At 53.2% G+C, this 26,978-nt stretch overlaps 1 protein-coding gene across 1 annotated transcript in view; it reads right to left on the bottom strand.

The window, feature by feature from the left end:
- CAND2 (cullin associated and neddylation dissociated 2 (putative)) overlaps positions 1-26,500 on the bottom strand; it is a 33,369-nt gene extending 6,869 nt beyond the window's left edge. Inside the window, exons 1-12 of the mRNA XM_041762212.1 lie at positions 26,057-26,500; positions 19,558-19,701; positions 16,108-16,262; positions 15,312-15,435; positions 13,270-13,535; positions 12,365-12,470; positions 12,055-12,197; positions 9,285-9,577; positions 8,028-8,169; positions 6,196-7,698; positions 3,457-3,552; positions 88-257 (exon numbers count right to left, since the gene is read on the bottom strand). Of these exons, the coding sequence (XP_041618146.1) occupies positions 88-257; positions 3,457-3,552; positions 6,196-7,698; positions 8,028-8,169; positions 9,285-9,577; positions 12,055-12,197; positions 12,365-12,470; positions 13,270-13,535; positions 15,312-15,435; positions 16,108-16,262; positions 19,558-19,701; positions 26,057-26,124 (3,210 nt within the window). The 5' untranslated portion in view covers positions 26,125-26,500. The remainder of the gene's footprint in view (positions 1-87; positions 258-3,456; positions 3,553-6,195; positions 7,699-8,027; positions 8,170-9,284; positions 9,578-12,054; positions 12,198-12,364; positions 12,471-13,269; positions 13,536-15,311; positions 15,436-16,107; positions 16,263-19,557; positions 19,702-26,056) is intronic.
- Between the last annotated feature and the right edge of the window lie 478 nt (positions 26,501-26,978).

The following is a 26,978-nucleotide window of genomic DNA, read 5'->3' as shown; positions in this document are numbered from 1 at the left end:
CTTATCTGCTCGGAGTATACCAGAATCCTTGCCACAGCCCCACCAATCAGACCCAGGGCTTCCAACTCTGTCCTTCACCAGCCTCACCTCTCGGATGAGGTCCCTGCGGATCTTCGTCTCCTGGTAGAGGAGGGGCAGGATGTCATCTAGCAGGTCCCGGACCAGTGAAGGCTTGTTATGCACAGCCGAGTTGAAGAAAGCCAGAGTGGCCCGGCGCACATTCAGGTCTGGGTCCTGTAGGCTTTCCATAAACTCTCCTGGTGGAAAGATGAGGGGAGGGCGGGAGGGATGGCTCAACCAAGACACAAACCACCTCCACCCCCAACCTCGTTTATCTGGGTAATGTGAGCCAGGCAGACCTGGCTGAATGGGGCAAACATGTTCAGAGCATCAATTTTTTTACCAGGCACAACGGGCCCTCAAAGCCCAGATTAAAATGTGAACTAGAATCTGGTCTGGGTTCAAATCCAGATCCCACCACTTCCTATGGGACCTTGGATAGCCTGAATGTCTTCACCTATAAAATGGGAGTAATTGCAGTACCCACAGCATAGGACCCTGTTTAAGATTTAAAATGCAGTAAGGTGGGCAAGACAGGTGGCTCAGTGGTTTAGCGCCGCCTTCAGCCCAGGGTGTGATCCTGGAGACCCGGGATTGAGTCCCACATCGGGCTCCCTGCATGGAGCCTGCTTCTCCCTCTGCCTGTGTCTGTTCCTCTCCCTCTCTGTGTGTGTGTGTGTGTCTCTCATGAATAAATAAAATATTTAAAAAATAATAAAATGTGGTGAGACATATATATCTCTATCTCTATATAGCTAGATATATCTCTATAGATATATGTCCATATGTATCTCTATAAAGATATCTACATAAAAATATAGATCTCTATTTCTATATATATGTAGAGAGAAGAGAAAGAGAGAGAACAATAAATAAAATATATAGAGGGCCTGGCACAGAGCAAGGATTCTGTAAATGTTAACTTGATATTATTATAGATAAAACTCCTAAAGATCAGAGAAGTTAAAAAAAAAAAAAACTTCCACACTTACACAGCACTTCTAAGTATACCTTTTTGTATAGTTTAGATTTTTTAGTAACTGTGTTAATGTTCTATATGCTCCATAAATGAAATCAAGAATGAGGGGAATCCCTAAAAAAACACAACAACAAAACCCCTAACTGTATTTCAAGTGATCAACATAACTACCAGGTTATGAAAGAGTAAAACAACTCATCCAAGTAACTTCCAAAGAATTTTGACTAGATGTCCTCAGGCTAAAGACAAAAGCCCTATAAAGAAATACTGTGTGTGTCTGTCTAGTACATACACTCATACATACATATACTCCCTAGTTCTGCCTGCTGAGAGGGCCTCAGAGCAACAGCACCCCAGGAGCAATGAGAACACCTACTGTCTAGATCTTGGATTCTAAGTACCATTCTCCTCTAAATGGTACTCCCCTGAGTACCATTCTCTAGGGAATCCAAGCTCCCTAGAGAAATGGCTGATTCCTGAGCTAGGGCAGGAAAGGTTCAAGGTGAGACTAGAGCATCTTACTGTGCTAAAAAAGTAAGGATATGTTCAAAGGATGATGGAAACATGTCAACAGAACGTAGGAAACACAGGAACCAGCCTGAAGGGCCCCCACTGGATGGGGCCCCCAAGGATGAGACAAGCTTGAGAATCAAAATAAATGGAGACAGTAATAAATTACAATGCTTTGAATGAAACAGGAATTCTTGAGTCTTGAGTCTATAATGATATGAATAAATCAGTGAATAAATAAATAAATGAGAGAGAAGGAAAAGTGCCTCCAGAGAGCAGAAGGCAAACTAACAAATATGAAAGGAATGCTGGAGTTGAAAGTCACCATTTGGCAATTGTCAGAAATCACTGGGGCAAGAAAGAAATCACAATGGATGCTAAATGTGGGCAGAAATTCGGTGAAGAGAATATTTCAACAGACTCAAAAATATTCATTCCAAAGGAAAAAGTAATTTGAAAGACCTTGTTTGAGAGAGACATGGGGGAGGGGCAGAGGGAAAGAGAGAGTCCCAAGCAGACTCCACCCTGAGCGCAGAGCCCAATGTGGGGCTTGATCCCATGACCCCGAAATCACTGCCAGAGCTGAAACCAAGAATCAGTCACTAAGCCAATTGTGCCACCCAGGTGCCCCAGGAAAAAATAATTTTAGAGTGGAAAAACCTGGAAGTCTCTATCTTAATCAGGTGATCAGAGTTACCATCACGCACCTCCCGGTAGGACAGGCAACCTCTGCCCCTTACACTGTGCTCTGCTGGTTCCTGGATTCCTCCATTATCTCTGAGAACACAGCCATGGGAGAGCTGGCAAGACCTGAGTTCCAGCCTACCTTAGCCTGTTTCCTCCTCTGTAAGATGTGGCCAGTCCTACACACCATGCAGCATGCCTTGAGAATGAACCATGGTGAGGTGTATTAAAGGACCTTGCTTTGTACGTGATACACAGTGAGAGCTCAAAAACTGGTTCAAACATACAACAAGAAGAACCAAACACCCAGGCATAGGTCCCTGGGGCTGCCAGCCATGGCAACTCAGGCGAGGTGAAGGAAATCAGGACTGGCAGCAGTGTGTGCCCACTGGGTCAGGGGATGGAATGAAGTTGCTACTGACATTGCTGTGGCTTCTGGACGTGTTCTTCAATCCAGAGTGTGGCCACCTCTGCTGACACCTGGTCTCACACAACAGTGGCCAGGTAAATGGGGATCTGCACCTCCATTTTATAGCTGGGGATAAGATGGTCTGTCCATGCTCACACAGCCCGAGGAGCAGAGCCAGGCTGCCAACCCAAGACCCTCCACACTCCATTAAGCTGCCTGGAGGAGGAGGACCAGACGCCAGTGTGGTCCAGTGACAGGCCTACATCCTCAGAGCCCTGAATGTCTGCCTTTTCTAGGAAAAGCCTGGTCCTGCAGAGCCCCCCAAAAGAAGGCTCACCAGTGAAGGCTACTTGGGCTCCTCCAGACAGAAGGCTCCTCAGACAAGAGATGAGCTGGGAAACCACTCTCCCCAACCCCAGTCTGCCCAGCGTGGTGCCCGCTGAGGCCAATGCATGTGAGAGGCTGGTGGTCCTCCACTTCTAAGAGCCTGCATGTCCAGGGAGGACCTTCCCCTCAGTAACCAATAGGGTCTCTGGAATAACCTTAGATCTTTCAGATAAGGGTTTCTTATCCCCCATTCTACAGAGGAGAAAACTGAGGCTCAGAGATGAGAAGTAGTAGCAGGCTAGGCTCACCTAGCTATTCAATGCCAGCACAGGGATTTGCACCTGTGCCCTGCTGCCTGTCATGGGAGTGATGTAGCCTCTCGGGTTTCCAACTCCCCTTGGCTACTGTGTAAGGGAAATCAGCCCAGACTCCAAGGCTGGGAGCAGACACTGAATGGGGCTGGGGGCAAAGGGAAGTGAGTGCTCACCGATGAAGCTCTTCAGGAGGGGGTCGATGGGATGGGGCTGGTCAGAGATGAGGAACTTGACCGCTGTGATAACCGTGCTCCGTGTGTGTGGCTGACCTGCAGGACAAGAGGCATCAGCATGGTGAGTGGCAGAGCTGATCTCGGACAACCGCGGGTAGGAAGGCACCAAGGCTCTCTGCCTCCCCAGGAAACAGAACTGCACTCCTCCCCATTCAAAGCATCCATGTTTGGCGAAATCAATGCTCCCATTTCACTTGGCAGCCTAAAATTTATCCCCAAATTCTCCCTGCTGTGGCTGACAGGAAAACTGTCGGTTCTCAGGTCACCACACTGCAGGATGCAAGCAGAGAACCAAGAACCCAAGGCAGTGATCAATCCACAGGCCAGAGAAAGACCTCTGCTCAGGCCTTAGGGTGGCATTTTATTTTTCAGATGTGTTATCTCAATTAATCTTCAGGATGGTCCAATTAATTCATTAATTAAATGGTAATAGAAATCAAAATTTTATATTTTATTATTATTAAGGACTTTCCCCTCAGCAACTGATAGGGTCTCTGAAATAACCCTAGATCCTTTAGATAAAGGTTTCTCACATCCTTGGTCTCTGTCTAGTAGAGAAATTATCAATTTTTTAAATATTAACTAATTATATCAATTATAGATATATAGATTAAATAATAAACATTAATATGAACAATTAATTTAATATAATCAAAGTATTAATGAGAATATTATTAAGCTCTATTTTACAGATGAGGAAAGAGACCCAGAAAGGTCAAGTTCATATCTAAGGTCATACAGCAAATCCAGAATTCAATGGCTAATTCTGAGCCCTGGCTGAGCCCTTGTCCTAAGGCCTGCATTCTCCAAGCAGGGGACAGGTGTTGCTCCAGCTGGCCAAGGGCCAAGGGGAATCCAAGAGAATTCAGAACACCCCCGAAGCTTGGTAATGGAGAATTCACTTAATTTTAGTTTTCTGCTTGCTGAGTAGAAAAGGTGAAGAAAAGAAAGGGAATACATCTCCCACCATGGTGGAAGAAACAAACCAGAGTTGTTTGCTCCTCTCCTCCCCCAGCACACAACAGTGATGGGTGAAGGTTATTCCCATCATGTAGACTTTACATTCAAGACTTGGGAAGAAGTTAACATTTGGGTGCCAGGGTATGAATAAGGGAAAAAGTTAGTGACTTCAGATTTGCAGTTTTTTCCTCTTTCTCTCTCTATCCTGGCTGGTTCAGGGTGGCTGATGAAGACATGGACAATAGAACAGGATTAAGTGACTCTAAAATGAGAAATATGATGGGGCACCTGGCTGGCACAGTTAAGTGTCCAACTCCCGGTTTCGGCTCAGGTCATGATCTCAGGGTCATGGGATGAGGCCCCTGTCAGGCTCCACAACCAGGGCAGAGATAATCCTTAAGACTTTCTCCCTCCCCCTCTGCCCCTTCCCCCTAATCTCTCTGAAAGATAAATCTTTTATAAAAATTAAATAAGACCTAAAAAAAAAAAATTAAGAAAGATGAGGCTGAGGAAAAATACAGGCAGGAAGTGAGAGGAAGACTAGAGTGAGGGCAAGGAGGCCAACTAGGAAGTTCCACAAACTTGCTAGAAGCAGGCCATGAATTGGGCTCCAAGGCAGCTAAAAAAGAAATGTGACCAGTTAGCTGGCTCAAGTGTGCATGAGGCAGAAACAAATCAGAGCTTGGAAATGGCAGGGGGCCTCCTCCTCCCAAGACTCTGGCCTCCCAAGGTTCCTCATGAAGAGCCCTGTGAGTGTCACAGGCCATGTCCTTGATATGTTCTTCTTGTCCACACAGTGGTGCGGGCCAAAGAGCCGCTGTTGTTTTTGTTGTTGTTTTTAAGATTATTTATTTATTCATGAGAGACACAGGCAGAGGGAGAAGCAGGCTCCCTGCAGGGAGCCTGATACGGAACTCGAACCCAGGACCCCAGGATCACTCCCTGAGCCAAAGGCAGACCCTCAACCGTTGAGCCACCCAGGTGCACCAGAGCTGCTTCTTTTAAACTTGGCATCTAGTAACGGCTTAACTATAATCACTAACATAGCAATGATAGCAGTTACTCAGTATTAATTACATACCATGTACTCTACCAAGCACTTTGCCCACATTCTATCAATGACTACACCCACCGACCCTATCCGGGGACCAGATGACCAGCTCAAGACCTGGAGGCCTTTCTTTCTCAGAGGCTTTCACTTGCCCAGGAGCCCCACAGTCCTACCCATCTGTCTTCTTCCTCCCTGAGCTTCGGAATACCCTGACATGCCCTTACCTGGCCACACAAAACCTGCCCCTGGTTTTTGCTGAACCTTCCCCAAACCCAAGGAATATAGCACCCCGTCTAGTATACACTAACATTTGCTCCTGGCTCAAACTAGCCCAAGGGAGCTGCAGTCTTCAGGCAGAGAACTGCTTTTATTAACTTGCCCAGAGCATGAGGCTGCTGTCCATAGCAAAGAGTACAAAAGTGGCATCACAAAAAAGCTTATTTTTTGAGGGGACATTTTAAAAAGTCTGTCTCCTCCATTCCAGAGTCTCCCAGGAGGAGCCTGCAAGTCTCAGGAAACACTGTTTTTAATGGCTCCTCCGCCTTTACCTCACCCACACCGTGCGTCTCAGACCCAGTTGCTTGAATTAGCTCACTCTGAGTGAGCTGCTCAAATGCAAACTGCCTACTTCCGATGTGGACTGCCTTTGCCCAGACCTGTGCCCCTACCTGCAGCAAGCTGTTTCCGGAATCGGGGCAGAAGGAATGGAGGGTTCACGAGGACCAGCTTGCCGATGCACTCAGCCACCACCCCCCGGGTGCCCTCCTCGGCGCCCTCACAGCGCTGGAAGAGCAGGGCCCAGATGTCCTCAGCATAGGGCTTCAGGCTGTCGGGCTGGGCGGCCCCCAGAGCCTCCCTGAGTGAGTGCAGCAGCAGGTACTGCCGCCGGGGCTCGGCCTCGATCTGCCCCAGTAGGAAGGGCAGGAAGTCGGGCAGGTTCCCAGCACCCACGCGACCCAGCGCATAGGACGCGGCTGCCCTCACATCCTCACTGGGGGACCCCAAGGCTTCCAGGAGCACTGCTTTCAGCTCCCGCTGGGGGCCTGGTCCGGCCACCTGGCCCACCTCAGCCAGGGACAAGAACGCCAGGACCTTGACCCCTGTGCTTGAGTGCGGTGACCTGGCATCACAGACCAGCCGGTTTGCTGTGCCTGCCGCCTCCTGGGGACAGGCAGCCGCGAGGGCTGCCACACACCGAGCCAAAGAGTGGAACACCTGCTTATGTAAGCCTGGCCCGCCATCCGCAGCCTGGTCATAAACAGGTGCTGTGAGCATGCTGATGAGCTCCTCGTAGTCCACACAAGGGGGGCGGGTCCCCACCAGGGCCTGCAGGAAGCCTTCAGCTGCCACCAGCACGCTTGCTGGCAACAGGGGCGAGCGCAGCAACCGCAGCAGCTCTGAGAGCACAGGGCCGCTGACCTTGGCCAAAGAGGCCGGCTGGGCATGGGTCACTGTGGCAAGGAAGTCCACAGCCAGCTGGGCCACATGCATGTCGCTCTCACTGACCAGGGCAGGCAGCTCGGCCAGCACAGCCTGCACGGCACACGGCGGGAGGCTAAGTCCCTGGCTCTGGGCCAGGGCGTCCAGGGCAGCCAGTGTGGCCAGCCGCAGGGCCCGCTGGTTCTTTCGAAGGAACGAGGCCAGAATGGGCAGTGCCTCAGCCACGATGGGCTGTAGGTCTAGCTGCAATGGGGACACGGCCACCAGCGTCAGTGCTTTGACAGCAGGCAGCCGGGTGATCTCATTCCGCAGGCGGTCCAGGAGGAGCAAGAGTGATGGCTCTAGGTCAACCCCCAGCCGGTCCCCCAGGTGGGCCATGAGGTGGCCCATGCAAGCAATGGCACGCTCCTTCACCTCCTGGTCCAGGTCAGTGGCACGGAGTCGTGCCAGGGTGGCTGCAGACATCTCTCCAACATATGGTTCAGGGTCCAGTGTCCGAGGCCTGTCCAGTGGCCACAAGGCCCGCACGAGCTCCTGGAGCACCAGCAGGGCCTCCGCCGCGATCTTGTAGAAAGGGTCAGCCACACAGGCCATCACAGGTGGCAGGAGAGTTGGCAGGTGTGAGTGGAAGGCCTCAGCTGGCTCTGTGCCCAGCAGACCCTGTAGGAAGGCCAGGGCGTCCATCCGGATAGTGGAAGAGCTGGAACGGTCCGCCAGAGAGAAGACAATGCCTGTGGGGTGGATGCAAAGGTTACAGGGCCACAGGCAGTCCCTACAAATGGGGGTAGAGTACCTGCAGGCATCTGAGCTGGACCCAGACCCCTAGGCTCCTAGGCTGCAGATTCTGAAAGGCCAGAGCTTGGCCAGGGCTGAGGGACGCAAGGTCAGGAAAGCCCTCTGAAACCAGGAAGTAGGGCCAGTACCCCAGCTTTGTTCTCACTGTTGGCAGTGGCAAGCCACCATAGGTTGCTGAGCTGGGGCACCCATGGGGGGCTAGAGCCCTGGGGTCTGGGTTCTAGAAGAGCCCAGGCAGCAAGTACCTGGTTGCAGTCCATCCTACCTGCTACCAGCACAGGCATGTGCTCTCCCAGGCTGCCAGGGAGGACACCCGCCAGCTCAGTGAGGAGGCTGAAGCAGCCCTGGCGGGCCCTGACACTCCGATCCTTAAGCTGCCGCTGCAGGGCCTTGATCACAAGAGGCACCTGTGGGCAGTTTGAAGGCGATCAGTGACCACCCAGGAAACCTGGTTGACCCACCCGGTACTGGGGGGCTTTGCCTAGCCAGGCATATGCCCATGGAAGCCCCCCTGGTGTAGGAGGACCACTCCATCCCAAGCTTTCCATGACACGCTCCATAGCAGGCACCTGATTCCATACGTGGACCCTCTGCAGTAGGTACTATTCCTGGGCCCTCTTTACAGATGGGGAATAGATCAGAGATTAAGTGAGTTGCTCAAGACCACCCAAGGCAGTCTGGCTCTCACCCCTACACTCCATGAGGGGGAAGTACAGAGGCCCCTTCCCTTCTCTGGCTAGATTGTCTCCCTAGATGAGCCCATCTATTCCCCAGGGGCTGCAGATTCCAGTGAAACCAAGACTTCCAGCCTACATCTCCAACATCAGACTCGGCTGCTAACCACCCGCTGGACCTCCCAACGTGAGCATCCAAGGACCTCCAACATGAATGTCTAGAACAGAACTTCCCTCCTCTACTATGTCAAGGAACTACAGTTTCAGGCTTTAGCCAGAACCCGGAACTCACATGACACCTTCCTCTCCCTCGCCCTCCACATCCAATCCGTCAGCAAGACCCAGAAGCTACCCCTCCAGTCTGACCATTCCTCTTTTTCCTACTCACAGCCCACAGCACACCTCTTCCACTTGGACAACTACAAGGGCTTCCTGCTGGCCTCCAGAAGCTATTCCTTCCCGCCCTGCTTTGGTTCATTCCCCATACAGCAGCCAGAGTGAGCTCCTTCAAATGGGAATGGGATCCTGTAATTCCCTTCCTGTGTGGCTTCTAGGCTCTTAGAATAAAACTGAAACTCCTTCTCAGAAGACTAGGAATCCTATTTGTGTTGTCTATCTGCCCCTAGCCTGTGTGGTCCAGGGACTGGGACTTCATCTGCCCTGCTCCCCACGGTACTTTAGCCCCCAATACAGAGTCAGGCACGGTGCTCAGCGCACACACTTCCATGGGTGGACAGATGGTGGGGCAGTGGAAGGATAAGAAGGTGGACAGAAGAGAGAGTGGGCAGGTGAGACGGTGAGTAATGAGTCAGGGAGCAAGAATGGGAAACAGGAGGAGGCATGCCTACCTGGCCACGTAGCATATGGAGGTTGCTGCCTGTTTGGGTGGGCTCCTCCATAGACTCCAGCCACCCCTTTGGAGGTCGCGTCTGCCGCAACAGCACAATGTAAGCCCCGAAGACATCAGCCTTGACATTCTCCTCACGTTCCTTGAAGCGGCGGATGAGCGCAGGCGCCAGGGTGCAGTGGAAGTCAGGCAGCAGGTCAGGCCGAGAGCCAATTAAGGCTGCTATGCACTTGGCCGCTGCCCGGCGCACCTTCCAGCTCATGTCATCATCATCACTGTATTCATCCTCACTCTCTGGGGTGGGAACAGGACACCCATGGAGCCTTGCGCACTGCAGCCTGGTCCCACCCAGGCTATATCCCAGGAAGGGGAAGTGACAAGAAATGGGGTACGGAGGAGGGAGCCAAGCCTGTTTCAACCTTCAGTGATTATTTATAGGCTATTAGGAATGTTACCTGCCATTTAATGAACACCTATGTGCTAGGGGTGATGCCAAGCACTTCAGATCCACAACCTCACTTGAGCCTCACAATCACCTTGTGAGATAAGGCTTATTTTCCTCTGTAGAGGTGTGGAAACTGGGGGGAATAGCTCACCCCAAGTTACATGAGCAGGGATATAACTGGAGTTAAACCAGGATCCTCCCTTTGCTCCAGTCCCTTCACTGTTTTGCCTGCATCAGGGACAAAGCTAATTTCCAAGTTGTCAGTGAGGATTTCAAAGAATCCATTTGGGGCACAAAACCCACCCTTTGGTCAGAACTGACTGTGTGATGTTTCACTTACTGGGATTCCAGAAGGGAGAGGTGACAGGCCTCCGTTTGGCCTCTTCCCTCCCTCCACCCCCAGCCTCTCAAGCCCTGATTCTGGCTTCCAAGCAAGACTATTAACAAGGGAAAGCTGCACTTGTGTGGCTTTCTACTTTCTAAGCTCCCCTGAGAGGATGGAGCTTATCAAGTCTTCATCACACCCTAGATAGGGAGTGCCTTGAGCCTCATTTTATAGATGACAAGAATAATACTCAGAGAGAGCAACACTCTCCTGAGGACACACAGGTAGAAAACAACAGAACTGAGATTCAGGCCCACGAGGCCCACCCATATATCTGGGGAGACACACAAGGGACCAAGAGGGGGATGGTCCCAACTAGGAACACCATCAGGCACAGCCGCAGAGGCTAGTGCGTTCTTTCTACCCATGTCACTCTGTAGATGACTCAGACTTCCAGAGAACTGGCATCTGGAGAAGCCATAGGGGGCCATGTAGATGGTCCAGAGCAGATGCCAGAGCAGATGTCCTCTGATGGACTGTTCTTTGTTACCTCCACCCTATGCCACCCAGGGAGGAACATCCATAGCTCCAGGCTACTGACAAGAAAATGCTCATTCTCCCTGACTAGGCATTCAAGACCCCAACACACCTCTCTGATCTCATCTCCTAACATCCCATTTTTTTATAAAGATTTTTATTTATTTATTCAATCATGAAAGACACAGGGAGAGAGAGAGAGAGAGAGAGAGAGACACAGAGAGAGACAGAGACACAGGCAGAGGGAGAAGCAGGCTCCATGCAGGGAGCCTGACGTGGGACTCAATCCCGGGTCTCCAGGATCAGGCCCTGGGCTGAAGGCGGCGCTAAACTGCTGAGCCACCCGGGCTGCCCCTAACATCCCAACTTATTCTGAGTATTCCCATCAGGCTCAAAGTCCCTCTCCTCCATCAATGTCCTGCTTCTAGGGCCCAGGGTCATCAGTCTGAGTGACAGGTAGGACCATGCCCACAGAAAGGAAGGATGCCACTGCATCCATTCTCCATCCAGGTATCTCTTTCCCTGTCAGTACCTATCATTCCACCAGCAGAGCTTCACTCTGCTGGGTTAAAGCATCATCTCTCGGAAGCCATTACTAAACAGGCATAGAGATGGCAGCATAGAGGTGAGGGCCCCAAGTCCCAGTTTTGCCACTTTCTAGTTGTGTTATCTCAGGCAAATCTCTAAGTCTGGGTTTCCTAGTCTGAAATACGGGGATAACAAGCACCTGGTTTTCTAAGGTTATTGGAAGAAGCACGAAATGAGAATGCTCAGGAAACCAGTAGATGTTCAATAAATTACCATGATCATTACCATGACCTAGGCACAGGGTGGAGACCTTGGGGAACCCAGATTATAGACGGCAGGGCTGAAGACTGAGGAGAAGTTAAGATCAGGATGAGGGTGAAAAAAAAAAAAAAAGATCAGGATGGGGTGGGGAGGCAGTACTGAGTGGCTCAGTCAGTTAAGCATCTGTCTTTGGCTCAGGTCATGATCCCAGGGTCCTCGGATCAGGCCCCACAGCAGGCTCCCTGCTCAGCGGGGAGTCTGCTGGTCCCTCTCCCTCTGCCCTTGCCCATTGCTCATTCTCTCTCTCTCTCTAATAAATATATAAAAAAATATTAAAAAAAAAAAACGATCAGGATGGGGGTGCCAGATGTGGCTCTGTCTTTGGCTGGGGGTGGGGGGTAAGGGAGTATCCCAGGAAAGCTGCACCCTTGGGATCCCTGGGTGACTCAGCAGTTTAGCACCTGCCTTTGGCCCAGGGCATAATCCCAAAGTCCTGGGATCGAGTCCCGCATCGGGCTCCCTGCATGGAGCCTGCTTCTCCCTCTGCCTGTGTCTCTGCCTCTTTCTCTCTCTGTGTGTCTCTTGTGAATAAATAATAAAATAAAAATATATATTAAAAAAAAAAGCTGCACCCATTTCTGCCTTCCAGCCTCAATGACGAAGTTGGCCACCCACCTTGCTCACTGAATTCATTATCTTCTGTCTCCATCTGCTCCTCATCCCCGTCACTGTCATAATTATAGTTGGGGTCATGTTTCATGTACTGGAGGCAGAGGCTGGTCACGTTGGGCACATGAGGACCCATCTCCTTGGGGCACCTGTAGGGCAGGATGAGGGAGGCTCTGCTGGACAGGCAAGAGAGGGGAGTGGGCCCACTGCTAAGTCCTGAGATCTTACTGCTTTGAGGCCAGTCCCCTGGGACCCTCATTTCCCCAACAACTTCCCAAAGAAACCATGGGCCCCTGTCTCCTGGTACTGCACTTACTTCCTCAGGAAGGCCTCAAAAGCTTGGAGGCAGGACTCCCGCAGCTCATCATCATCCAGGTTGCAGAACTCCTCCACCAGGGGCACCAGGCGGTCCAGGTGGGCCCCTGTGGGGCCAGGTATATCACTAAGGGCAGGCCAGACCCTTTTCCAGGCTCCCTCAGCCCACAGCACCCACCCTGTCCCTGCACCTGCAGCCCTGACCACTGCAAACTCAACTTGGTGGCTTCAGAATCAAGCAGATGTTAAGGTTCTAGCCTTGTCTCTGCCACTCAGGAGCTATGTGACCTCAGACACACCACCACAGTTCTAGGACCTCCATATACTCTTCTCTTTCCAGCAGTGATAACAATGCCTACCAGGCAGACTTGGGTTAAGACATGATGCATATAAAGAGCTCTGCTTAAGTCCTAGCATAGGGTAGGTACAGGTAGGCAAAGGGGCACAAGGAAACTTTTGGGGGGTGATGGAAATGTTCTGTATCTTGATTGCTGTAGTAGTTTCACAGGTGTACACAAAGGTCAAAACACACTTTACCTGTGCACTTTAAACAGTGCAGTTTATTATATGTACGTTATGTTCCAATAAAAATTTGTAAAAACCCAAACCTGGCTTATGGGTTGTTATTAAAGTGTATCTGTCAAAGTAAGAGGATAGAACATACTGTATTTAAGTTTGGTGGCATGATTTATAATTATCTGTGAACCTCAGAATAGGTAGTTCAGGTTCAGAAAAACGTCACACTCAGAGCCCACCCACTGCCTCTCCAACTCCACGTCCCGCTTTCAGGTGTGTCAGGCCACGTCCCCTTACCTGGGAGGTGGCTGACGCTCACGCCCCACCCGTCTGCCCCCAGCGCCACCCACCTTGTCACCAACCCCTTGCAGAGGCGCGACACCCCCTTACCGAGCCGGTGGCCAGCCTGCCGGCCTACGCTACCCAAACACTGGATCAGAGTGCGGACGGCGGCAGGGCTGGTGGGCGCACGCGGGCCTGGCAGCCGATCCAGCAGGTGGTCCGCGAGCTCCACGAAGAGGTCAGTGTTGCAGGCAGCCGCCAGGTGGCCGAGGGCCCCGACTGCCCGCTTGCGCACGGCCAGGCGTGGGCTGCTGAGCTGCGGCAGCAGGCAGTGCAGGAGGCTGGCGTGGAAGGCACCCAGAGGGGCGCCCAGCCTGGGGAGTCGGAGGGGATGTCGGACGGGGCCTACCCACCCAGCGGGCAGCCTGGGCCAGGCACCTCTCTTCTCCCCATCCTCTCCAGGGCTCCACCCCGGAATTATGACAACCCAACTCTTGGTAAATCGAAAGGTCCCCTGCAACTGTGTGAAGTAATTATTTATTATTACACACAAGAAAGCAGCAGAGAAGGGACTTTCTCAAGACCACTCAGCCAAGAAATACAAGGCCAGGACTTGAATCCAGACTTCCAGGTTGCCAGCCTGGAACCTGGCCTGATGGTAATGGGACGTGGGGCTGATTTCCTGGGAGTCTGGGTTTTGCTAGGCACACTCTATACACACACACACACACACACACACACACACGCCCTGTTAGTCTATTCCCTTCACTGAGACCACAGTGGTCTCACTGACCTCTGACCTGGTCAACCCTCTGCCTAAACTCCTTCAATGGCTCTCCCATATCCAGCCCAGCTCTCTCCTGGATTTCATCTCTTTCTTTGTTCCCCTGCTATGTCACAGGGCCTGCACTGGAAGCTCCAGTGAGATTAGACTGACCCTGGAGCCTGCCCTCATGGAGTCTTTGGTGGACTGGGTGCCTCCCAGATACCTCAGATTCAACATGCCCCATCCAATGAATCCATCACCTTCCTCCCCACGCCCCTGCTCCTGCCTCCAGAGTGCACCCCAGCACAGCCAATGGCCCCGTGTCTGTGTCCCCGGTTAGTAAAGCCAGACCCTGGGGTCATCTTTGAGTCTTTGCCCTTCACCCACTCCCAAGTCCTGTGGAGTCTATCTCCTAAATAGAACCTGAGTTTCTGCCTCCAGAAGCTTCCTAAGCAGTGTCCCTGACCATTCATCCCCTCCCATCTACCATGCATACTGCAGATAGGAAGAGGAGTCTGATACACACAGAGAGACACAAGGCATTCCTGGACCCCTGCCCTGAACCCCATCCCCACTCCTCACACATTCAGTGTAATCTTTAGCCACCCACCCTCAGTTCTTGCCCAGCCCTTGGCCTCATCTCTCCACATTACAATCTAGCGCCACACTGTCTCACACAACCCCCAGGATCCATGTCTTCCCCAGCCTGTATCTTCTGGGCTGAGGGTATTCTCTCCCTCCAATGTCACCCCCATGCCTACCCAACCTGGCCAAGTCCTGCCCATCCTTGAAGGCTTAGCTAGCAGGACCCTATCTAGGAAGGTTCCCTACCCCCAGCTGCTCCTCTGAGCTCCTAAAGGCTCTGTTCTTTTTGTTATTCTTATTCCACTTAGATTATGTATCTGTGAGCTCCTCCCTAGGAGGGCCCAAGACCCATCCAATTTCATATTCCCAGCACCAGTTCAGCACCTGATATTTTTCTGGGTCACAGAACAGGTGTTCAAATCTTGGGAGGTTGAATGAATGGTTTTAAAATGTCCAGTGCAATTTAAAGCAAGGCCCAGCTATACTAGCCCAAAAGAAGAAAAAGAGAAAGAAGAGGGTGAAGGACAGGATGAACACCTACAGGCTTTGGGGCTTGGAGAGACCTGAATTCACACCCCAGGTTTTGCTATTTATTGTTAAGTGGGAAGGGCTTGGGTAGGACTCTGAGATGATAGAATTATGATGAAGGATTTCTCCTTCACAGGGCTGCCAGGACAATCAAGGAGCGCCAAGCACAGAGCCTGCTGTGCATTAAATGCTGGCTCTGAGGATTTGAATCCCTCTCTGTCCCCTTGTCGCCCACCCTCAGTCCTCCTTGCCTAGGGTGGGCCTCCCCTACCTGCTCAGCATGTCAGAGAGGATGTCCAGGGCTTCCAACTGCACAGCCACGTCCTCTTGCTGGGCGATGGCACTGGTGAGCTGGCCGGTGATCTTCCGGCACACATTGGTAGCCAGGCCAGAGCCTATACAGAGCACAAGGATGGCACAGTGAGGCCATAGGGCTGGCCTCCACCTGTGGTCAGCCTCTGCTCTCATAATACTTCTGAGCCTACATCCCTGAGAATCCAGCTGGCCCTGGTCTCAAGTGGCCCAAGGTATGACCCAGAGTACATCTGAACTGGACAGATCAAGAGACCGAAGAACTGATGGCTGACTCAGCCCACACCCAGTCCCTCTGCCTTCCACCTTCTTACTAGGGAGGCAGGAAAAGCTCCTGTCCTAGACTCCCTTGCTGCTAGCAGGGGCCAGTGAAATATATAGGTAGAAGTCTTCTGACAGCTTCTGGGGAAATATGTGCTTTTCTTATAAAGGACAAAAAGCATAAGCAGAGACCTCACCCCTGTCCTAATGGAGCTGCTAAATGAATTGCTGCAAAAATGGAATGGCTGATCCCTCTGGAATTATACGAGGAAAGCAACCCTGTACTCTTTCAAGCTATCATTAATTAGATTTTGTTACTTACAACTCAAGCATTCCTGGCACAGAGCCTTGAACTTAAAGCGATCTGGGTCTGAATTCTCTGCCACTTACTAGCCGGCTGGCCTTAGGTATGTCCCTTCACCTCTCTGAGCCCGTTTCTTTAATCATAAAGTAGCACAAATAATGATAGTGCCTAATCCCTGGGACCCGGGTACCTGTGGCTGCAGGGGGGAGCTCCGACAGGACAGTCTTGAGGCCAATGCCAGCGATGTCTCGGAGCTGCTCCTTATCAGACCGCATGTTGGCACAGAGGGCATCCACGATGGTCTCCACCTGGTACTCCTTCACTTTGCCCACCAGAGGACCCAGGCTGAGCAGGGAGGGAAGGAGGGTGTCCAAAAGCCCCAGGCTCAGCTTGAGTCATGATGCTCCTTAGGTCTCCTCAGGCCCATGGAACCCACATGTGCTGAGGAAAAGGCGCCATGTGGACAGGGGACTCTCTATTTTGCTAGAAAGAGAGGTGGCTCTGCCAACAGCATTCCTGGCACCTCTCAAACCTGCACCTCCTCCTGGGTTTTGCATGTCAGTATATGGCCAAACCCTTGATCCCAGTAACCTCAGCTGGAAACCAAGGAATGCCCAAGAGCCTTGGTTCTCAAACTTGAACATGTACCAGAATCCTCTTGGAGGGCTTGTTAGAACAAACCTCTGGGCCCCACCCCAGATTTTCAGATTCAGAAGGCCTAAGAATTTAAATTTCTAGCAAGTTCTCAGTAGATGCTGATACTGGTGGTCCAGGGACCACACTTTGAGAACTTCTTATTTTAGTCACATATCTGCTTCATGAGTATCACCAGTATCACCTGGAACTTGTCAGAAATGCAGAATCTCATGTCCTACCCTAGAGCTACCAAACCAGAATCTGCAGTTCAACAAAGGCCCCAGATGATCTGAATCTACATTAAAGCTTAAAAATAGCTATACTAGACACAGTAGTTCTCAGCCTTAATTGTGCATTGCCATTACCTGGGTGCTAGCCCCAGAGACTCTGAGTTAATTGGTTTTCAGGTGTGGCCTGGACATTGGGAATTTTGTTTTTTGTTTCTAATTCCCTAGGTGATTCTAACATGCAGTTAAGGTTCTGAGATGTCGGTGTGCATTAGAATGCAGATTCCCAGGTGCTACCTTCTTATCTGCTCTCCTCAGACTCCTCTCCACCCCTCCTGCTCCTGAGTCTGAATCCCTGGTGGGAAATACAGAGCAAGGAACCACAATGCATCCCAGTTTGCAATCTATGGCTCTCTTTAGAAGGTTTTTTTCCATCAACTCTTCTAAGTACTCATGGGGTCCCCCTTTCTACCTCTTATAGTTCCTGAGTGGTGTGTAGTGCCCTCAGGAGAGTTCTGGAAATTTATGGAGGCCTTTTTTGGTCATAAATAATAAGATGTCACTTCTGGCTTTTATTTGGGGGCGGGAATGTGCATGGTGCTGGAAAAGACAATATTGCAAAACAAAATGTTCCATGTCTTGGGATTCACATAGGAAAAAAAAATCTTTCCATAATTATCTGAATCCAAAATCTAATTTCAATTTACACGTAAAAACAAAGTACTTTTTACACTATTTTATTATACTCTAAATTTTCCAAGAATGTAACTATCATGTAAATTGAAGGAAGATTGTACTTTGTTTTCTGGCAAACTACCATGAGATGTTCACTGTTTCAGAAAATCTCATCACTAATTCAGAAAATCAGCACCAGGATGTCTGGGTGGCTCAGTGGTTGAGCATTTGCCTTAGGCTCAGGTCATGATCCTGGGGTCCTGGGATAAGTCCTGCATCAGGCTCCCCACAGGGAGCCTGCTTCTTCCTCTGCCTATGTCTCTGCCTCTCTCTCTCTGTGTTTTTCATGAATAAATAAATAAAATCTTGAAAAAAAAGAAAAGATAATCAGCACCACAGTGCTGCTTGTGGTAGCTGAGCCTCCAACATCCATACCTGCCTCTACCTCCAATTGCCACAGCACCCACAGTGAACCTACGTTTAGTGCAGGCATCTCATGACTTTATTATCACTTCAGTCAATGTTCCAATTACATACTAGAACACATACTACCATACTATTGGTTATGTTAGGGGAAAATCGCCATCTACTCTAGCTCTACTGCATGGCCAGAGAGATGCTTCCAGACTACAAACATGACCATGTCACATCCCTGCATAAAACTCTACTGAATTCCCTCTGCTCTTAGGATCAAGTCAAAATTCATTAAGACGGCCCAGAATGCCTGGGCCCAGCTTACAGAGTACTGTTCCACAGGCAATGCCCCAATTCTGTTGAATGTTGACCCCTGCCATTCCTCAGTCCTCTAGCCTCCCACAGGTGTGCCCTGCACATACCTCACCTTGCTTATTTATTTATTTATTTATTTATTTATTTATTTACGATTTTATTTATTGGGGTGCATGGGTAGCTCAGTCAGTTTAGTGTCTGCCCTCAGCTCAGGTCATGATCTTGGGGTTCTGGGATCAGACTGAGCTCCATGGAGCCCTGTGTTGTATTGGGCACCGCTCAGTAGTCTGCTTCTCTCTCTCCCTTTGCACCTCCCCCCATTCATGCTCTTTCTCTCTCTCAAATAAATTTTTTTTTAAAAATTTTATTTACTGGGGCACCTAGGTGGCTCAGTGGTTCAGCATCTGCCTTTGGCTCAGGTCATGATCCTGGGGTCTTGGGATCGAGTCCTGCATCAAGCTCCCCTCAGGGGGTCTGTTTCTCCCTCTGCCTATGTCTCTGCCTCTCTCTGTGTGTCTCTCATGAATAGATGGATAGAATCCTTAAAAATATATTTATTTATTTATTTATTTATTTATTTATTTATTTATTTATTTATTTATGAGAGAGACCACATGCATGAGTGGGGGCAGACTCTCCACTGAGTGGGGAGCCCAGACATGTTGCGGGGGGTGGTCCCAGGATCCTGAGACCATGACTTCAGCCTAAGGCAGATGCTTAACCAACTGAGCCACCCAAGCATCCCTCATCTTGCCTTTTTAGCTCTAAAGGTAACTGGCCAAGGTCTTAGGACTGCAACCTCATGGTAACCTCATGGTATCTAGAGCAAAGGCTTTTGGGGCCCTCCATCCCTTCAGCCCTCACCACTCCTTTTGCACACCAGCATGACCTTCCAGCTACCAGCACCTGCATCTGCACCTGAAGGCTTTCTCTGGCTGGAGGGGGGTCATGAATACATAACCTTCCATCCTACCCTGGGAGCAGCCCTCAACCAGACTGGCAGCCTGCAGGTGGAACACTCCACAAGCCATGTCCTACACTGTGCCCCAAAGGTCCCCAGTAGGGTTAAGCTCCACTTGCCCACAGCAGTAACTTGCTTGATGTTTCACATGTCATTGGCTGTCTTCCTTCCCTATCTCATTGCTCAATTTTCCTACTGGAGCTCTTTGAGATCACTTCCCAAACTTATACTTGCATCCCTGTGACTGGGTCTACTTCTGAACGGATCCAGACCAGGGCACTGTCTAACTCCTCTGGGGCTTCAAGAGCTGCTCAGCAGCTACTCTCTCAGACACTGCACCCCAAAGGGGCAGGGGCCCCTGGGGTCCTCTCACACCTGGCCTTGCCCCGTCCCCACCAAGGCCAACACTCACCACTTGACGGCCAGGTTCTGCACTTCACCGTTCTTGTCCTCCAGGAGTCTGAGCAGCATCTTCACCACTTTGCGCTCACTGTCTTCGTCCAACTGGATGGAGTCCTTCTGCAGCTCCGACATCAGGTCACTGGTGGCCATGAACCTGGGCAGGAGGGCAGAGGAGGATTATTGAGCAGCTACTGGGCTCCTGTATTTTGGGCAGTATCTTAGAATTCCCCCAGAAGCAGACCTTGATACAAAGATTCAAGAGCAAGTAGATTATCTGGGCTGGAGGTGCGATCGGGCCACCACCAAGAGACCCACATGTGAGATACCAACTGCCACATCGTGGCAGGCTAGGAGTAATACAGCACACTGGCTAAAGGCTGAGCCTTTGAGTTTGGTGGCTCCTGCTTCTACCACTTATGGAAATGCCAACTTGGGCAAGTCGCTTCACCTCTCTGAGCCTTCATTTACTTGTCAGAAAAATGGGGATGAGAACAGCACCTGTGTGGGGGGTTGCACAGAAGTTAAAATAATATATGTAATGCGCTGAGCATACAGTGAGCACTCCATAAGTAGCACCACCATTATTATAATGGCACGTTACGTCATTCACCTCTTATCCATGCTAGAAGGTCGAATAGACACCTCTCTACCAGACAGGTGGAGTGGGACTAGCCACCCCTACCTTAGAGAACCCATTCAGTCCCTGCCTTTAGACCAGTGGTTAAAGTGGTTAAAGAACAGTGGTTAAAGACCAGTGGTTAGACCAGTTTGGTTTGCCACCAAACTGTAGGTGGCATCAGAATCACCTACAGGGTTTATTAGACATTGCTGGGCCCCACCCCCAAGGTTTCTGGAATCAGATCTGAGCCAGGGGCCCTAGAATTTGCATTTCTAACAAGTTCCTGAGGGGCAAGGACCATACCCTGAGAACTCCTGCCCTCGGCCATGCTGATGGGCCACAAGCATAACTTAGACACTGATGTCAACAGCTGACCAGTCCCCAACCATGGCTCCCTGACCCTGAGGTGGTCATCAGAGCCAAGTGCTGCCCATGACAGGTGGCCAGACCCATGTGGCTTGATCCATGTCCTGAGGATTGAAATTGCGGTGGGATTATGAACAGGAAGGCCATGAGCTAGGGCTGCAGGAGCATGATGGTTCCTGCCAAGATTGAGGGCAGAGCAGCCTTAAACTGGCAGCCCTCAGCTGTGCCCACCTTGCAGGTGTTTTTCAAAAATTCAATTTATCAACATTTAGAAACTGGGAAAGTTGATGTAAAAGTTCTAATTCCCAGATTCTCTTGAAAATAGAATTTTTAAAAAATATTTTATTTATTTGAAAGAGAGTGCAAACGATGGGGGAAAGGCAGAGGGGGAAGAAGTAGGCTCCCCACTGAGCAGGGAACCCAACATGGGGCTCGATCCCAGGACCCCAGGATCATGACCTGAAGGCAGACGTTTAACCGACTGAGCCACCCAGGTGCCCTGAAAATAGTCTTTGAATACAACTGGGCCAACATCCCCTGGTGACAATAACTGGCTGGTCAAAGCATGGCTGCCCTCAGCAGGTAGGATACTATCTCCAATTGAGTAGGTTCCCATGAGGCCCACTGCACCCATTCACTGGGTCCTGTAGGGACTTGAGAGGAGAGACCAGAGGGGAATGCTGGAGCAGCAAGGAGAGATACGGCAAAGTTAGGGCCAGAGAGTGACAGCCCCAGAGGAAGCCTCCAGGTTTTGCTGACCCACCAGGCCACCCTGCCTCCTCATACCAGCCTTGCTTTTGGGCTTGACCTCGCTCTACTAACAAGAACCCTACCAGCTCCTCCCAAGCCTCCTGTGGCAAAGTCGAGCACAGTCAGGAGTCCAGTCTCATCTCTGCAAGCTCAGACCTGCTGCTTGATGTCATGGGGAGACCCAAGCACCCTGGTACTAAGAGGGCACTTGTCGATGTCACTGCTGTTTATTTTTAACAGCTGGGATTAGCCTCATGCTGCTGAGAGAAGGAAGGAGACTGGGCTGGAGGTCAGGAGGGAATGGGGGCTGACTGTGCCCACCTCTGGGCCTGGTCATCACAGGAGAAGCAGCCAAGGTAAGGTGAAGGAGGAGGTTTGCATCTGAGCCAGGCCATGGCCTAGGTCTGCCCAGCTGCAGGGACATTCTGAGACAGCAGGCAGGGTCTCTAAACTGCATTTCTGCTGCAGTTCATGGAGACCCAGCTCGGTCTGGTAATGTGTTCCTTTGACCAAATGAGCTTCCTGTCACTGTCTTTCTTCTCTGTTGAACTCCTATTCAATTGTCAAGGACCCAGCTCAAATGTCCTAGCCTCAGGAATGACTCTTCTGACCACCCTGCCCTACCCCCAACCCACACTCTCTAATCACATCTGGTTCCCCTGGATAAGATTCTCTCAGAGCACTCTGCATTCCTCATCAGAACACTCTTCAAAGTGCATTGTCAGCTTGGTTAGCAGTGTGTCTCCTTATTAGCATATGAACTCACAGGGGCCCATCAGGTTCATCCCTGGGACTCCAGACCCAGCAAAGAACAGGTCTGGAGAGGGCCTGGAAGGTAGGGTGAGGGCAGGAGGAAAGGCAAGGGAAGAGCCAGCCCTTAACAGCCAAGCAGCTGTGGAAACCCAAACTCAGAAACCAGCTCTTCTGAGATATGCCTCAGCATTTCAGACACCCCCGAGTTCCTGCAAATAACCAGCTCTCAGAGAAAGAAAGCTGTATTATGCCTCTGTACGTGGTGGTGGCAGTGGGGGCAATTACAGCAAAGCATGTAATTTGGTAGACAAGAACTTGAGCACTAAGTTTGGCTTTTTTTTTCTTAAGATTTATTTATTTATTTTAGAGAGAGAGTACGAGAAGGGAGAGGGGCGGAAGGGGAGAGGGAGAGAGAATCTCAATCAGACTCCACACACAGCGCAGAACCTGACACAAAGCTCCATCCCGTGACCCTGAGATCGTGACCTGAGCCGAAATCAAGAGTCTGATGCTTAATCGACTGAGCCACCCAGACGCCCCTGAAGTTTGGCTTTCAGTAAATATATAGGTCTTGCCACTTATGAACTGGGTGATCTTGGGCAACTGACACCTCTCTGAGTCTCAGTTTTCCACCTATGAAATGAGAATTTTCTTTGCCCCACCTCATAATATCTTTGGGAGATTTCAATAGGACAACCAGGTCTTACCATGAGGCAGATGGGGAAACCAGGCCCAGAGGGGCTGCAGGAACTGCCCAAGGTCACACAGTAAGTTGGGAGGAGACTCAGCACACCAATCAGGTCTCCTGGTTTCTCAACAATTACTACTGTGTTTTTGAAAAATGATTTCGGAATTCCTCCGAGAGCCCTCATTTATCCATATGGTTGCTGGAGTCTTGAGTGGGAACTGAGCAGCCTCCTACCCACAGAGGGACAGCAGGGATCAACGGCTTTCTTGACCCTACCTGGGACCCCCACTTGCAGTCACCACCTGCCTCCAGAAGCCAGAGGGCATGGTTTCAGTTTCATTCCAGAGAAACCCTAGAGGCAACTCAGCTGAAACACTTAGCCACGTGGGCACCTGGACAGTTGGTCAGCAGGACCCAGCCTTCCTGGTATTTGGACTTTAAAAATAGATACCATTCTCATATGCTTGGGGTGGTTTTAAGTGTTCTCCAGCAGAGCAGGCTGAAAGGGCTGCTCAGGCTCTAGTTGGCAGGACCAACTCCCTCTTCTGGAGACTTGGACCTGGGGACCAAGAGACAGGGGTGCAAATCCCCTCAGCCACTAGCTGGCTATGTGACCTTGGGCAAGTCACTTCACCTCTCCGAGCCTCTGGAGAACAGGAAGGACAATCACTAGCACCCCAGCAGCTGGGTAGACTGAATAAGACTGCACAGCAGGGAACCTGGCAGCCAGAAAACACTCACTGAGCACCTCCTGTGTACCCAGAACAGGCTCTGGGATGCAAAAAAGGAAGCACACAGTTCTGCTGCTGGGGTTCTGAGGATCTCAGGGCTAGAAGTTAAATGCAGTTAGAAATATGAGGTGGGGGATGCCTGGGTGGCTCAGTGGTTGAGCGCCTGCCTTCGACTCAGGTCATGATCCCAGAGTCCCAGGATCGAGTCCCACATCGGGCTCCCCACGGGGACCCTGCTTCTCCCTCTGCCTATGTGTCTGCCTCTCTCTCTGTGTCTCTCACGAATAAATAAATAAAATCAAGAAAGAAAGAAAGAAAAGAAAGGAAAAGAAAAGAAAAGAAAAGAAAAGAAAAGAAAAGAAAAGAAAAGAAAAGAAAAGAAAAGAAAAGAAAAGAAACAGGGAGGTGCCCAACCCCGCCTGGATGTCAGGAGGCATCCCAAAGAGGTGACAAATGAGTAGGAGCTACCCAGGTGGAAGGAGGAAAGGAAAGAGGGGTGAGGGATTGTAGTAAGGAATGGGGAAGAGGGCAGAGCAGATTTCTGATGTGCATGGAACAGAAAGTGTCAATTTATTAAGCACCTATCTGGTGCCAGCCGCTGATCTAAGCATCACACTTGTATTACCTCTTTTCAAACTCGCACCAACCCTCTGAGGCCCGTTCTCTTAGGAGCCCATCTTACAGAAACACGAACAGTAGGTGGTTGGGGGCGGGATCTGAATCCAGTGCAGTGGTTCTAAAGCTCTCCTAGAGGCTCCCCAGGGGTGCTGAGGACCAGGAGGGGGGAGCCTCAATCTCACCTGTCAGAGGGCTGGCTCAGATGGTCTTGCTAAGATCTCAGCCCCTGTGTGTTAAGACTGGCCTAGATTCAGACCCCACATCCTCCACGTCATAGCTCTGTGACTGCAACTGGCCCCTCGGTGACTCTGAGCCTTGCTTTCCCCATCTGTGAACTGGGGATGAAGTGCCAGAATGTTTAGTAAGGGGGCTATGTTGGTTTCTGTGGGCTCCCAGGGGCCAGAGCTGGCGGTGTGACCAGAGCCAATCCCATCGCTGCCCCACACACCCCTCAAACCCCAGGCCTCAGTCTCCCCCTGAGGATGACAGGGTTGGAGGGGAGGTTTCCTCCATCCTTTCCAGCTCTGTTCGGGTGTGGCTCAGAGGCGAACAAAGAGAAGGGGAGTGGTACCCAAAAGCTAAAAGCCCCCACCCCAACCACAGCCTACCGGTGCCTGAAAAGCCGCTCAGCGCAGCCCCTCCAGGGGAGGGCGGGGGAGAGGAAGGGAGGGGGGAAGGTGTCCCGACCGAGCGCAGGCTGGAGGCCGGAGGTGACTTTGAGGAGAGGGCGGAGCTGAGGGTGCAGAGGGCGCCGCGGGTAGCGGTGTCGGGGTCGTGGGCCCGGGGAGGGGCTGGGTTCCAGCGCCGGGAAGAAGGGGCGGGCGCTGGGATCCCCAAGGGGGGCCGAGGGCTTCACCGCGGGTTGGGGTGCGGGGCCTGGGCCAGGGGAGAGAGGGAAGGCAGAGGGAGGCGGGGAGGGGAGCGGCCGGGGCTGGGGCTCCGACCCGGCAAACTGAGGCGGGGCCGAGGAGCCCACCGCGGCAGGCGCGCAGGGCGGCGGCAGGGGGCGCAGGGGGGCGACGCGGGGCGCAGGGGGGGCGGGAGGAGCGCGGGGGCGAGGGGGTGGGGTCGGCCGCGCCGAGGGGCAGGGGCCGCACGTGGGGGCCGGGCCGGCGCGGCGGGGGGCAAAGGAGGCGGGGACCGGGCGGCCGCGGGGCGCAGGGGGGGGCGAGGCGGGGCGCAGGGGGGCGGGGGGGGGCGAGGCGGGGCGCAGGGGGGCGGGGGGCGAGGCCGGGAGCCGAGGGGCCGGGGCTGCACAAGGCGGCCGGGCCGGCGCGGCGGGGTCGCAGGAGGCGGGGGCTCCGGTGGGAGGCGGGGACCCGGGCGGCCGCGGGGCGCGGGGGGGGGGCGACGCGGGGCGCAGGGGGGCGGGGGGCGAGGCGGGGCGCGGGGGGGGCGACGCGGGGCGCAGGGTGGCGGGGGGCGAGGCGGGGCGCGGGGGGGGCGACGCGGGGCGCAGGGGGGCAGGGGGCGACGCGGGACGCGGGGCGCGGGGGGGGCGAGGCGGGGGGCGAGGCGGGGCGCAGGGGGGCGGGGGGCGAGGCGGGGCGCGGGGGGGGGCGACGCGGGGCGCGGGGGGGGCGACGCGGGGCGCGGCGGGGCGCGGGGGGGGCGAGGCGGGGCGCGGGGGGGGCGACGCGGGGCGCAGGGTGGCGGGGGGCGAGGCGGGGCGCGGGGGGGGCGACGCGGGGCGCAGGGTGGCGGGGGGCGAGGCGGGGCGCGGGGGGGGCGACGCGGGGCGCAGGGGGGCGGAGGGCGACGCGGGGCGCGGGGGGGGCGACGCGGGGCGCAGGGGGGCGGGGGGCGACGCGGGGCGCGGGGGGGGCGACGCGGGGCGCAGGGGGGCGGGGGGCGACGCGGGGCGCGGGGGGGCGGGGGGCGGGGGCGAGGCCGGGAGCCGAGGGGCCGGGGCGGCGCGGCGGGGGCGCAGGAGCCCGCGGCCCCGGGGGGGGGGGGCGGGAGCGGGGGCGGCGGCGGGGCGCACCTGAAGTCCTTGTCGCTGGACGTCATCTTCTCCAGGAGGCTGGAGATGTGGAAGGCGGCGGTGCTCATGGTGGCTGCGCCCGCGGGGCCGCCGGCGGGAGCGAATATGGCGGCGCGGGCGCCCCCTCCCCCTCCCCCTCCCCCGCGCGGGCTGCGCTCACCGGACAGAAATAGCAGCCCCCGCCCCGCCCGGGTGGCGCCGCGCTCGCGCCTGGGCCGGGGCCGCCGCGGGAGGCGGAGGGGGCCTGCGAGAGGCTCTGCGGGCTCGCCCCGGGCCCCGGCCGCCGGCCTCCGTTCGTGGCGCGGCGCCGGCTTGCACACCCCCGGGGACGGGGAGGTCACTACCTCACCGGGAGCCGCCTCCCTGTGACTCCTGGGGGTCCCGACCCCGGTTGCGCGGCACGCGCGCGGGACCGCAGAGTCTCAGGTTCGAGTCCCACTTCTCGGCGTTCCCTGTTACGTAGCCTGGGCCAAGTGCCTTCACGTCTCTGAGCCTCAGCGTTTTCGTAGGTGGCGGTTCACGAAGCAGGAGCTGCTGTTAGTGTAGGTCAGGCCAAAGCGCTTCCACCTCCGCCCCACATCTCGTGCTGGCCTGCCTCAGAGACGGGCAGGATCTGAAGACTGTGCCCGGTCACCAGGCCCCCTGCTTGCCATCTCCAACCCTCGAGCCACAGGACCAGTTTCTTCATTTTACAGAGATGCAGCTGAGACCCAGAGAGGCAGAGAGACTTACCAAAGGTGGAACAGCCAGGGGATCCGAGATGCAATCAGGACTGACCCTAGATCCCTCAATGCCTTGGGCAACAATCCTTACGTGAAGCTCTCCACACCTTCTTCACAGTTGGGTATAAGCTCAGGACTGGAAGATGTGTAGGAGCACAGAAGAGCCCTGTGCCTCTCTGCGTAGCCAGGAAGCTCCTGGC

Source organism: Vulpes lagopus, chromosome 7 (assembly GCF_018345385.1).
Source record: "Vulpes lagopus strain Blue_001 chromosome 7, ASM1834538v1, whole genome shotgun sequence".
Taxonomy (NCBI): Eukaryota; Metazoa; Chordata; class Mammalia; order Carnivora; family Canidae; genus Vulpes; species Vulpes lagopus.
The sequence above is the reverse complement of the archived record's forward strand: the minus strand, read 5'-3'. Positions and strand labels throughout refer to the sequence as shown.